Genomic DNA, 12127 nt, shown 5'->3' with positions numbered 1-12127 from the left:
CCTCACAGCTACATTTTTTTTAAAAGTAGAAATAAACAAAATTAATGTAAATTTGATTTATTTACCTAATATATTAAAAATATCTCAACATGTAATCAACATTTTTAAACTATTGGCAGATTTTTGCTATCTTGTCTTCGTCCTAAATCTTTGAAATCCTGTAACTTACACTTACAACACCACAATTGGGACCAGCCCCAGCTCAGGCGTTTCACAACAGCTTGCACAGCACAGCTCAGGTCTAGACTGCTAAGCAGACGGACCTCGCTGACGTAAGCGCGGGGGCGGGTCTTAGCCAGCTGGGGGGCGGAGCTTCTCGGAAAGGGCGTTTGGGGCCTTGCCGGCCGCCGTAGAAGAGCACCGGCAGTGGCGGCGCCACGTTCCCCGCGACGGCTGTGGGCAAATTAGCTGGGACTCCGGGTGGTTCCCGGCGACCATGGCCTTTACCCTGTACTCGCTGCTGCAGGCTGCCCTGCTCTGCGTCAATGCCATCGCCGTGCTGCACGAGGAGCGTTTCCTCAAGAACAGTGAGTGGGGCCGCGGGGCGGGGCTGAGGTGGCCGCGGCGGAGCCCGGCGGGGGGAGGGCGACCGCGGACCGAGCCGGGCCGCCTGAGGGGACAGCCTGGGCCCGGACAGACGGGCTGCAGAGCGCTCGGCTCTTGGAGCCCTTCCTTGCGAGGGGAAAGCCGAGCCACTTTCATCTCACCAGGTTTGAACTTAGCAGCGGGGTAGGGATTGTTCAACAGACGCCCCCTGGGAGCCGGGCCCTGGGAGCGGGGATGAGGGCGATACTGAGATGAGCCAGGGACCCTGCCTAGGATTGGTTTCGGTCAGTCATTTCATGCACTTCTCAGTGATCACTTAATAGTCAAAAACTTGGGGTCTGAGTTTTCGGTTAAAGAGGGAAGGGCGTGGCTCATTTGGAGCTTAGGTGATCGGGTGAATCAACTGATGGAGGGCCGTGGGGGTTCCTGGGCTTTGGGGGTAAAAGGAAAGGGAAAGTGTAGGGACTCTCGCGACATCCAGCCACCTAAGTTCTAAGAAAGTTTACTCAGCGCATAGTTTTTGGTGCCTACGATGTCCCAGGAGCAGTGCTAGAATCATACAAAGACGAAGACACACGTTATGCCAACCGGGACCTCACAGTCCAGCAGCCTCCACGCCACCCTGGGCAGGCTGCTTCTTGCTGTTAGGAGGCAGAAGTGAAGCAGGATCCTACGTTATGTGCACCATTTGCCACAGTGTACTAGTTATATCTGTGTGAATCACTGAAACGCAAACCCATGGACAAGATCGGCTCGTTTATTCCTTCAAAAGAGATTTATTGAGCATAAATGACGTGCCAAGCCCATGTAATAAAAACTGAGATGACGGCAGTTACCCTGCCCTTCTAATGGAAGTTAATCTAAATAAAACTGAACAAATAACAATAACAAAGCTGCAGAATATTATGAAAGAGATGCACAGTGAAACTTTAGCCTGTGAATCTGAAAGCTACTTGGAGGAAGTGCACCTGACCCCAAATCTGATAAGTGTGTAAACATTAACTTGGTGAAGGTGAGGGGTTGGGAGAAGTTGAGAGAGTGTGAAAACTCTGGGACAGGTGAACACAAGGTCTTAAGCAGAGCAGTGACGTGACCAGGTTTGTGTTATTTGCAAGATCCTTTTGACTACAGTATGGAAAACAGATTGGAAGGGTAGAAGAGTGCATGTGGTGGGCACCATTCCAAACAAGACAAGTAGAGATGGTGGATATATTATCAGTTGAGGGCATAATAACAACTAATACTTAACACTGTGTGCCAGGTGTCTGTATCAGGTGCTTTACATAGTGTTAACTTGAGTAACTCTGACAACAACCTTATGAGATAGATAGTTTTCATCCCTACTTTACAGATGGAGAACCTGAAGCACAAAAGAGAATAGGTAACTTTTCTAAGGTTACACAGCTAAGAAGTGGCAGGCCTAGGATTCAGGCTTAGGCAGTCTGACTCAAGAGTCCATCTTTTCACCACTATACATAACAGAAAAGTAGAAGGGATCATGTTGTGGGTTGAATTGTGTCCCCCTGCCCCCAAAAGATATATTGAAGTCCTAACCCTTGGTACCTGTGAATGTACCTTCTTTGAAAATAGAGTCTCTGGATGTGTAGTTAGTAAGATGAAGTCACACTGGATTAGGATGGGCCCTAGATCCAATGAGTGGTCCATATAAGGAGAAAGAAATACAGAGACACACAGAGGGAAGAAGGCCATGTGACAACACAGGCAGAGATTGGAGTGATGTGGCTACAAACCGAACAACCCCAAGGATTACCATTAACGATGGGAAGCTAGGAGACAGGTATGGACAAGATTATCTCTCAGAATCCCCAGGAGGAACCAATTCTACAAACACCTTGATTTCAGACTTCTAGACTCCAGAGCTGTGAGAAAATAAATTTCTTTTGTGTTGAGCCACCCAGTGTGTGGTGCTTTGTTATGGTAGCCCTAGGAAGCTGTTACAAATCAGGAGATATTTTAAAGGTAGAAAAAGCAAAATTTACTGTTTGGACATTGGGAACGAGGAAGAAAGAAAAAAGGCAAAGGCCTCTCTTGGTCTTCTGGCATAAGCAACTGAGTGAAGGGTAGTAATTTTACTGAGAGAGTACTAGAGGAAAACTGGGGAGGGGGGTGTGGATAAGAAGGTAAAGAGAATGTAGTAAGTTTTAGACATGCCACGTTTGAGATTATGTCGGTGAGATATGCAAGTGGAGATGTGGAGTAGTCAGTAGGACTTGAATCCATAAAACAAAGCAAGAGCCAGAGCGAAGATTGAACTTTGAGCTTGCCCGCCACATGATAAATGAAGCCATGTGAAAAGATGAAAGTGCTCAGGGAAAGAGGAGTACAAAGGGAATTGGTGACCAGTACAGCTTGGACTCTCTTCGGGATTTAATGTTTAGGTAGAGATGAAAGAACTGACAGGAGAAACTGATGAATGAGCAAAACAGAAAGAAGGGAAAATCTGGGGTTTCACAGAAGGCAAGGAGTGTTTGAAGAAAAAATAGTACAACAGTGGGATGTTCTGAGAAGCCAAGTAAGATAAGGACCGAAAAGTTTCCTAAGAATTCAGGGTAATAAGGTCCTTGCTGATTTTATAAGAGCAGTTACAGCAGTGAGTAAAATCCATATTGGAATGGGTTGAGAAGTAAGTGAAAAGTGACAAAATGGAGACAAGATTATCCAATGTTATCACGAAGTTCAAGAAAATTGATGTTCAAGAAAATCTATCAATTCTCAGTAAAAATAGTAAGAATTTCTGGTATTTGAGCCACAACCTGTGCCCCACCTCCCCGCAAAAAAAAAAAAAAAAAGCAAAAGGAAGGAAATAAGAAAGATCACATTGAAAATTAAAAATTAATGAAATACACAACGGAGAGAAAGAACAAAACCAAAAAAAAAGGAAAGAAGACTCAAATTACAAAAATCCGTAATGAAACAGGGTGACATCACTAATGACCTTAGAGAAATGAAGAGGATTAAAGGGAATACTGTGAACAATTGTATGCCAACATATTAGATGACTTAGATGAAATAGACAGATTCCTGGAAAGATACAGCTTATAACACTCACATAAGAAAAAATAAAAAATCTGATTAGACCTATAACATATAAAGAAATTGAGTTAGTAATTTCAAAACTTCCAATGAAGAAAAGCCCAGGCTTCAATGCTGGATTCTACTAAACATGTAAAAGCTTAATACCAATTTTTCATAAACTCTTCCAAAAAGTAGGAGGTAGCACTTCCCAACTCATGTCATGAGGCTAGTATTAATCTGATATGAAAACCAGACAGAGACATTACAAGAAAAGAAACTACAGGCCAGTATCTTTTATGAATATAGATATAAATTTTTAACAAAATACTGGCAAACTAAATCAAATAGGATTTCCCCAGGCAATCCAGGGTTGGTTTAACATTCAAGAATCAATTGATGTAATACATCATATTAGTAAAATAAATAAATTACATGATTATCATCGTAGACACAGCAAAAACGTTCATTGAGTTCCAGTACCCTTTCATGACAAAAACTTTCAGTAAACCAGAAATAGGTGGGAACTTATTCAGCCTGATAAAGAGTATCTAGGAAACATGCACACAAATACCCCAACCCCCAGTTGACATTATACTTAATGGTGAAAAACTGAGTGCTTTCCCCAGTTAGGAATAAGAAAAGATGCCCTCTCTTGCCACTTCTGACATCGTACCAGAGATTCTAGCCAGGGCAGTTTGATGAGAGAAAAAGAAATAAAGACATCCAGATTGTGAGGTTAAAAAAGTAAAACTATCTCTTGTTTGCAGATGACATAATCTTGTATAGGAAATCCTAAGGAGTTACCAAAACTATTAAAACTAATAAATGGGTCAGTAAGGTTGCAAGATACAAGATCAGTAACAGAAATCAATTATTTTTCTATACATGAACAATCAAAAAATGAAATTAAACCGTTTTATTTTATAATATCAAAAAGAATTACTTAGGAGTAAATTTAAAAGAAGTGTGAGTCTTATGCTGTGAAAACTACAAGGCATTGTTGAATGAAATTAAAGAATGAATTTTTTTAAAGATAATTAAAGAAAATAACATCCTCTGTTCATGGATCAGAAGAGTTAATGTTGCTAAGATGATACCAAACAATATTATTGATTTACAGATATAATGCAATGTTTATCAAAATCCCAGTTGGTTTTTTTCTGCAGAAACTGACAAATAGATTCTAAAGAAAATGAAAGGGACTGAGAATAGCCAAAAAAATCTTGAAGGAGAAGAGCAGATGACTCACACTTTGAGATTTCAAAATTTACTACAAAGTTACAGCTATCAAAACAGTGTGATATTGGCATAGGACGGACATGTAGACCAATGGAGCAGACTTGAGAGTCCAGAAATAAACCCTTATGTTTATGGTCAATTGATTTTTGATGGGAGCCAAAACAATGCAATGGGTTAAGAATAATCTTTCAACAACTGGTGCTGGAACAGCTGCATATCCATAGAATAAAGAATGAAGTTGAATCTTTCTGCTTCATACTAAACACAAAAATTAACTCAAGACCATAGACTTATAAGCTGTAAAACCTAAAGCTATACAACTCTTAAAAGAAAATATAGGCATAAAGCTTTGTGACTTTGGATTAGACAAAGCCTTCCTGGATACAACACCAAAGCAGAAGAGCCAAAGAAAAAATACAATGGGCTTCATCAAAATTAAAAACTTTTTGTGTCTTTAAAGGACACCATCAAGAACATAAAAAGACAACCACAGAATGGGAAAAAATATTTGCAAATCATATATATGATAAGGGACTGCTATTCAGAGTGTATAGAGAACTGTTACAACTCAATAATAAAGGATGAATAATCCAGTGCACACATTAAAAATTTGGAACGGTTATCTGATAGTCAAATTATGCTAAGTGAAAGAAGCTAGTCATGAAAGATCACATATCATGATTCCTTTTGTGTTTGTTTATTTACTTATTTATTTTTTAGAGAGAGGAAGGGAGAGGGATAGAGAGAGAAACGTCACTAAGAGAGAAATAGCCATTGGCTGCCTCCTGCACACCCTCTACTGGGGATTGGGCCTGAAACCTGGGCAAGTACCCTGATGGGGAATCGAACCAGTGACCTCTTGGTTCATGGGTCGATGCTCAACCACTGAGCCACACCGGCTGGGTGATGGTCAAGATTATTGATTATTAGAGAAATGCAAATCAAAACCGTAATGAGATATACTTTATACCAACTAGGATGAATGTAATAAAAAAGAGTAATATGTTGGTAAGGTTGTGGAGAAATTGTAACCATTATACATTGTTGGGTATAATAGCTAAAAAGTGGAAACAACCCAAATGTCCATCAACTGATGAATAGGTGGCTATAATATGTAGTATATCCACACTGTAATGTTATTAATAAAAAAATGAAATATTGATATGTGCTACATGGCTGAACCTTAAGATCATTATGCTAAGTGAAAGTAGATAGTCATAAAAGATCACATATCATTCCATTTGTATGAAATGTCCAGGATAGGAAATATAGAAACAGAATGCAGATTAGTGGTTGCTTAGTGCTGGAGGCGTCTGAGAGGATGGGAAGTGGTTGCTAATGGGTACAGGGTTTCTTTTGGGGGTCATGAAAATGTTCTAAAATTGAGTATGGTGATGGTTGTATAACTCTGAGAACCATACAGGTATCCCCAAAAATGTATATACACTTTAACAGCTAATAGCTCAATTTTGAAAATGAAATGTATTTTAATAAACACTGCCTTTATAATTATTCAAAGTGTGTGTATACATTTTTTTGGGACAGCTTATATTTAAACCACTGAATTGTATACTCGAAATGTGTGAATTATATGTGGTTTTTAAAAATAGCTTTATTTTTTAAAACCACACAGTTTAAAAAAATCAGACAAGTATTTATTATATCCAATAGTAATTATGAGTAATTTAAAAGAAACATGAAACTATTAGTCAGCTGGAGTTGCCGAAACAAAATATCATTAAGCAAAATGAAATCTTGTTTCATGATACTTGGTTCTTTCATGTATAAAATAAAGACTTGTTCTCTATCTTCAAGTTTAAGGGTTAACATGTCAGGAATTAATTAAGTCATTTGAGATTTTAAAAAAAAATGTAGTCATATGAGATACAACAGGTGAACCTGAAATGAGGACAAGAGAAGGACACATTGTAGAAATGAGGACATGTAAGTCTTTAGAAGAATGTATCAGGTAATAAAAAAAGAACTAGCAGGTAAAGGTAAAGAAATAATGATTTATAATATCAGGAAAGGATGTAGAAGGTAAAAGACTCATTTACAGAAAATAAGTGGGATAGTGAGCTAAATTCCTCACCTCAGGACAGAAATGAAGAATGGTCAAGGGGGGAAAAGATGTGCCCCTGCTGGCGTGACAGAACATGCTCTGCAGGCCTCACCAAGCTGTGGCCAAGTTTAGGTTAAAATTTCCCCCGTGTAATGTAGATAGTGAATCTGTTACAGTGTTGTTATTATACTGATAGTTAACGTTGGGTTTTATAAATTCCGAATTGAGCTAATTAATTATTCAGCTTGACGTTGCTTGTTCAGTCCTGACTTGAAAAATATTTTGTTAATTTAAAAAAGGAGTAAAATAATCAATCAGGGTGTTACAGTGGTCATCTTTACCGAATTAAATGCCATGGAATAATTTATTAGATTTTAGTTAATTTTATAAAACCAAAGTGGAAATGAATTGAGTTTTTGTTGCTTATCAAAAGTAAAAAACATACTGTAAAGTATTTCACTTACTAGTGTTTTTACTTTTAAGTTGTATGACTTTATATTTTATGTCTTTAACAAAGGCTTGATAATCTCTTAGAAAATGACTAATGAGAGAGCAAGACAAGGACATAATAAATTTTAACACAGCTAATCATTTTTATATTATGCAGTTGGCTGGGGAACAGACCAGGGAATTGGCGGATTCGGAGAGGAGCCAGGAATTAAATCTCAGCTAATGAACCTTATTCGATCTGTAAGAACCGTAATGAGAGGTAAGACAAAAAACTAGTGGAACACTCTTAAGTTTTAATTTTGTAGCTTGATTTGAGTAGCAAAGCTTCTGGGTGTGAATACTATCACATACCATCTTTGCAGCGGGAAATTTTTTTCTCTTTAACCTGGCTTTATTGCTTAAAAATTATTGGTTTCTTTCTTAGTTTGCCTCTTATTTCTAAGCCAGTTGCAAATGGAATGCTCAGTGGTGTCATCTGTTTTTATGTTACCTCTCAGAGTTGAAAGACAATGATATCCTTGCCTTTTGGAAATCCTGTTGCTTCCAAGTAGTAAAGTTATCTAGAGTTCTATAGAGTTTTCAAGAGAAAAATAAAGGTCCCGTATTTGCTGTTCTCTTAGAAAAGACTTTAGAGTAACTCAGTAGAGTTCAGAACCTTTTACTGAAAACCATTAAAGCCAGGGCCTCTCTTCCTGGCGGGCGTGGCTCAGCGGTTGAGCATCGACCTAGGATCCAGGATATCACAGTTGGATTCCCGTTGGGGCACATGCCCCGGTTTCTGGCTCAATCCGCAGTCAATCCCCACTCTCTCATCATTGATGTCTCTATCTCTCTCCCCCCTCCCTTCCTCTCTCTGAAATCAATAAAGATATATTAAAAAAAACAAACAAAAACCAGGGTCTCTCTGTCTCCCTCTTTTCTTAGCTGCTTTAATCACAACTTTGAGTAGAATGGTAAGTTAATTCTTAATTTGGTGATTAAACTACTGAATCACCTTTGCATTCGATTTCTAATGTCAGGTTTCACTGGTAGCCATATGGGTCTATTTCTGCCTGGGTCCAGTGTGCTTCTGTGTTCCCAGAGCTGCACCAATACAATCTACAGATGTTTTCATATTAATCTAGTTGTGTCAATGTGACCGTTTTCCCCATCACACAAGCCCTCTTTAAATTAAGTTTTGGATTTTATGATCCAGTGCATGTTTGAATATTCCTGTTATAAGTATTTGCAACATGATTATGATGACATATTGTTAGGTATTACCAACCTTCCTGGATGCTAGTAATTATGGCTTAGTTTTCTTATAATTTTCTTTATAGTAACAACTTTTTTTTTTTTTTTTTTTGCAGTGCCATTGATAATAGTAAACTCAATTGCAATTGTATTACTTTTACTATTTGGGTGAAGATCAATGGGAGAAATGGAAATTCAGAAGAAGAGTTGCCAGCAGAAGTTATTACTTTGGTCATTATTGGAATATACGTATCTTAGCTGGCTGTCTTTGGACTTGACAAAAATGTAAACGTGATAATAAAACTAGAGTCCCTATTCATCTGATTTTTTAAAATGCTGCACTTATAGTTTTATTACAAAAAGATCAGATCATCAGAGGCAGTAACTATCCAGGATTGGAATACATTTGATTGCTGACTGTTAATAAAAGTTTGTGCTATGGTAAAGATTGTTCAAAGGGTGCAGGACTGTTACTTCTGTGTTTTTAGAGCTTTTTGTCTCACTTCTCAGGGATGAATTTTTTTTGCTTTTGAAGTTTCTTGTGACTTAGCTATGATGCTCAGAGAGTGATTATATATCCTCCTAGATAAAGTTTAAAGGATTTAAAAAAGTAATTACTACATATAAAATGATAAATAGGTAATTGGGATGATTTTATTTTGAACTCTTTGGTTAAATATTTTGTCTATATTGTCAGCTATGAAAAATCCAAATTTATGGTATCTATCGAGGAGCAATACAATCTGACTTTAGGGAGAATTATAATTTTCTAAGTCAGATAGTCACATGGTGATTGAGTTTTTGTTTTAATCTCTTTTCGTGCATTTCTTATTTTAGTAATTGGTCTGAATGATGAGACCAAGTCAGTATCTACATATTTTCATTGGTAGAAAAATCTGAGTAGAAAAGTCTATGCCCTTTTTACAATGATGACTTATTTTTTGAAATCAGCATAAATAGTAACCTGCAAGAGCAATCCTAAACAATCACAATTATAAAGTATACTATGTAAGAAGACTTATCTATGTAAGAAGACTTTATTGTGAAGCATTTACCTGTCCCAAAACTATCCATGTTTGCAGTTCTTGGAGTAGTATATTAAGGAGAGTGATTCTTAATTCTTTCCATCTGTCACTAGGACATTCATGCTGGATAAGTTTTGTTTTGATGCCTTAGACCATTCTATATTTTACTTATCCCATTTTACAGTTTTATGCAGGAAGATTAAAACTATGTAAATGCTTTTTCTGGAAATTAAAGGTTATAATATTTTAAAGGGGGTGGAATGGTATCTTTGTTTATAATGGGACATTTGTAAATAAAGCAAAATTTCCAAGTCAAGTACTTGTTTTTGTACCTTAGTGTATACCTGTCAAGTGTTAACAAAATTAATCTCATTTGTGCTTAACACTTCTTATATATGTTCTTTTCTGTAAAATCACTAAGCACAGATTTAATGAAAGTAAACATTCACAATCCATTTTTTCTTTAATGAATTGAATCACTGATGTAGATCAAGAAGACTCATGAGCAACTTTTATTCTATGATATAATTTACTTCTAAAACTTTGGAGCAAGTATTGGATGCCTGTTGGCCATCCCTGAGTTAGAGATGAATTATCTCTGGGCCCTGGGCTTGTAGCTGAACCAAAGAAAAGTATCAGGGATTTGTAGTTGATTATTTGGTTCATGTGGGTAACACATTTGGCACTTAGAGACAATGTTCTTTTGGCCTTACAAAGAGCTCATTCATGAGTCTGAGTGTAAGCCACTGACCATATTCAAAAGATTCAGTTAATTGAGGGCACTCCCATTTTCCACCAGCTATGAGCCATACAAAATTTTAAAAAGAAAGAGAGACTGCCCTGATGCCATTTTCATGTAAAACATTACAACACACCTTCATGCTCATTTAGTGTCAGGTACTGCCCAAGTTCACACTCCATTGGGAAGCAGTCACAGCAGGGCAGGATCATAGTATTCTGGAGCAAAGCAGTTCTGGGGAAAGTGAAGCATTGAACATCAAAGTATTTTGTCTCTGGAGGCAGCTTACACATTTCTAACTTTAATGTGCCTGAAGGGAGGTCTGCAAGCTTCTGCACGTTAACCCTGGTTTCCCCAGAGCAGTTGTGATTTAGTAACCATAGTACCTTATTTTAGCCTGCCCACACCCTCCTTAGCCATTCTCAGAATTACCAATTTGTGATTGTTCTGGCCTCCAAATATCCAAGATGTTTATGGTCCTATGTATTCTGACCCTGCATCTGTATACCTCTAACCTGTCATGAAGGATCTTGGCTCTAAATATTTTTAAGTTTTTTTTAATCCTCACCCTAGGATATGTTTATTGATTTTAGAGGGAGGGAAAAAGAGAAATATCAGTGGCCTCCCGAACACACCCCGACTGGGGATGGAACCCACAACCTAGGTTTGTGCCCTGACCAGGAATTGAACCCACAACCTTTTGGTGTACAGGATGATGCTCCAACCCAGCCACCCTGCTAGGGCTGTAGTCTGTTAATATTAACCAAGTTTATATCCTAATCCTTAAGTACAATAGTTTTCAAACTTCGATTAACAGCAGAACCAGGCTTTCAAAGGAATAATAACTAATACTCCAATATCTAAAACAGATGTTAGCAGGACTATTGATTTTTAGTTGAAGCAGGGATGGGGCCCAAAGGCCCATTGTTCAGCCTCCACCTTAATTCTTGTCAAGCTTCCTAAGGCACCTCCATAAAACCCTAAGTTTTCAAAAAACATGGTTAAAAAGTGTGTTTTTTAAATCCCTGCTTTAGATAGAGTAGGCAAGATGATCTGTGCTCTTTAGGCATATGTAATCACTTGTGTGTATGTGTATATACTCATAAAATCACTTGAAAAAAAGCAGTATATTTGAGTAAAAAGAGTAGGAGGCAGGATATTTCTAATACGCCAAGCAGGAACCTTCTATCAGATGACTTAAACTTCCTAAGACCTCGTTTTGGTTGCTTCATTTGTAAAATTGGTCAATAACTGTTTCAGAAGTCTTCGCTGGGTGATTTATATTTATATTTTTCAGGTCACTAACCTTTTATTCTAGATGTACCTCAACCAAAGAGATGTTCTCCTGAAGTAAAATGTTTGTGGTGAAATAAATCACTTTTTCATTGACTTAGTTTCAAAGTTATGACCAATAATAAAATTTTGATACCATGCAAAATGGAATTATATTTTGCTAAAATTTTCCTTGGCCCCTGATAAGTCATGAGATGTCAGATATTGTGAACACATTCTGTGAGCAGAGTGGGCAGCGTCCAAAGGTATTAATGATTCAAGGTAAGTTTTGGAATCCTACTTTTTTTGTTTCAGTTCTGGTACTGCTTTCTTTACATCTCCACTCCATCTTTTTCTTTCCTGAATCAGCCCCTCCCTTTTTGAAGTCCCATCCCTTCTTTACTGATTTTGCTGTTTGGCAGCAAAGTCGTCGGAGTATTTTGGTGAGGAGGGAGCCATTAGTCCTCTTTCAATTCCATGTCACAGCGAATGACCCAATTACCCAAACCTGGAACCTAGTGATTA

General features: G+C 37.9%; 1 protein-coding gene across 1 annotated transcript; it reads left to right on the top strand.

Moving 5' to 3' along the window:
- Window positions 1-371: 371 nt before the first annotated feature.
- Window positions 372-9910, top strand: IER3IP1 (immediate early response 3 interacting protein 1). Its single transcript, XM_016225060.2, has 3 exons — window positions 372-527; window positions 7491-7592; window positions 8683-9910. The coding sequence occupies exons 1-3, from the start codon at window positions 437-439 to the stop codon at window positions 8736-8738; spliced, it is 249 nt and encodes an 82-aa protein (XP_016080546.1). The 5' UTR covers window positions 372-436; the 3' UTR covers window positions 8739-9910.
- Window positions 9911-12127: the final 2217 nt, after the last annotated feature.

This window comes from Miniopterus natalensis, chromosome 7, assembly GCF_054644295.1.
Source record: "Miniopterus natalensis isolate mMinNat1 chromosome 7, mMinNat1.hap1, whole genome shotgun sequence".
Taxonomy (NCBI): domain Eukaryota; kingdom Metazoa; phylum Chordata; class Mammalia; order Chiroptera; family Miniopteridae; genus Miniopterus; species Miniopterus natalensis.
Note: the sequence above shows the minus strand (reverse complement) of the source record. Positions and strands in the feature narration are given on the sequence as shown.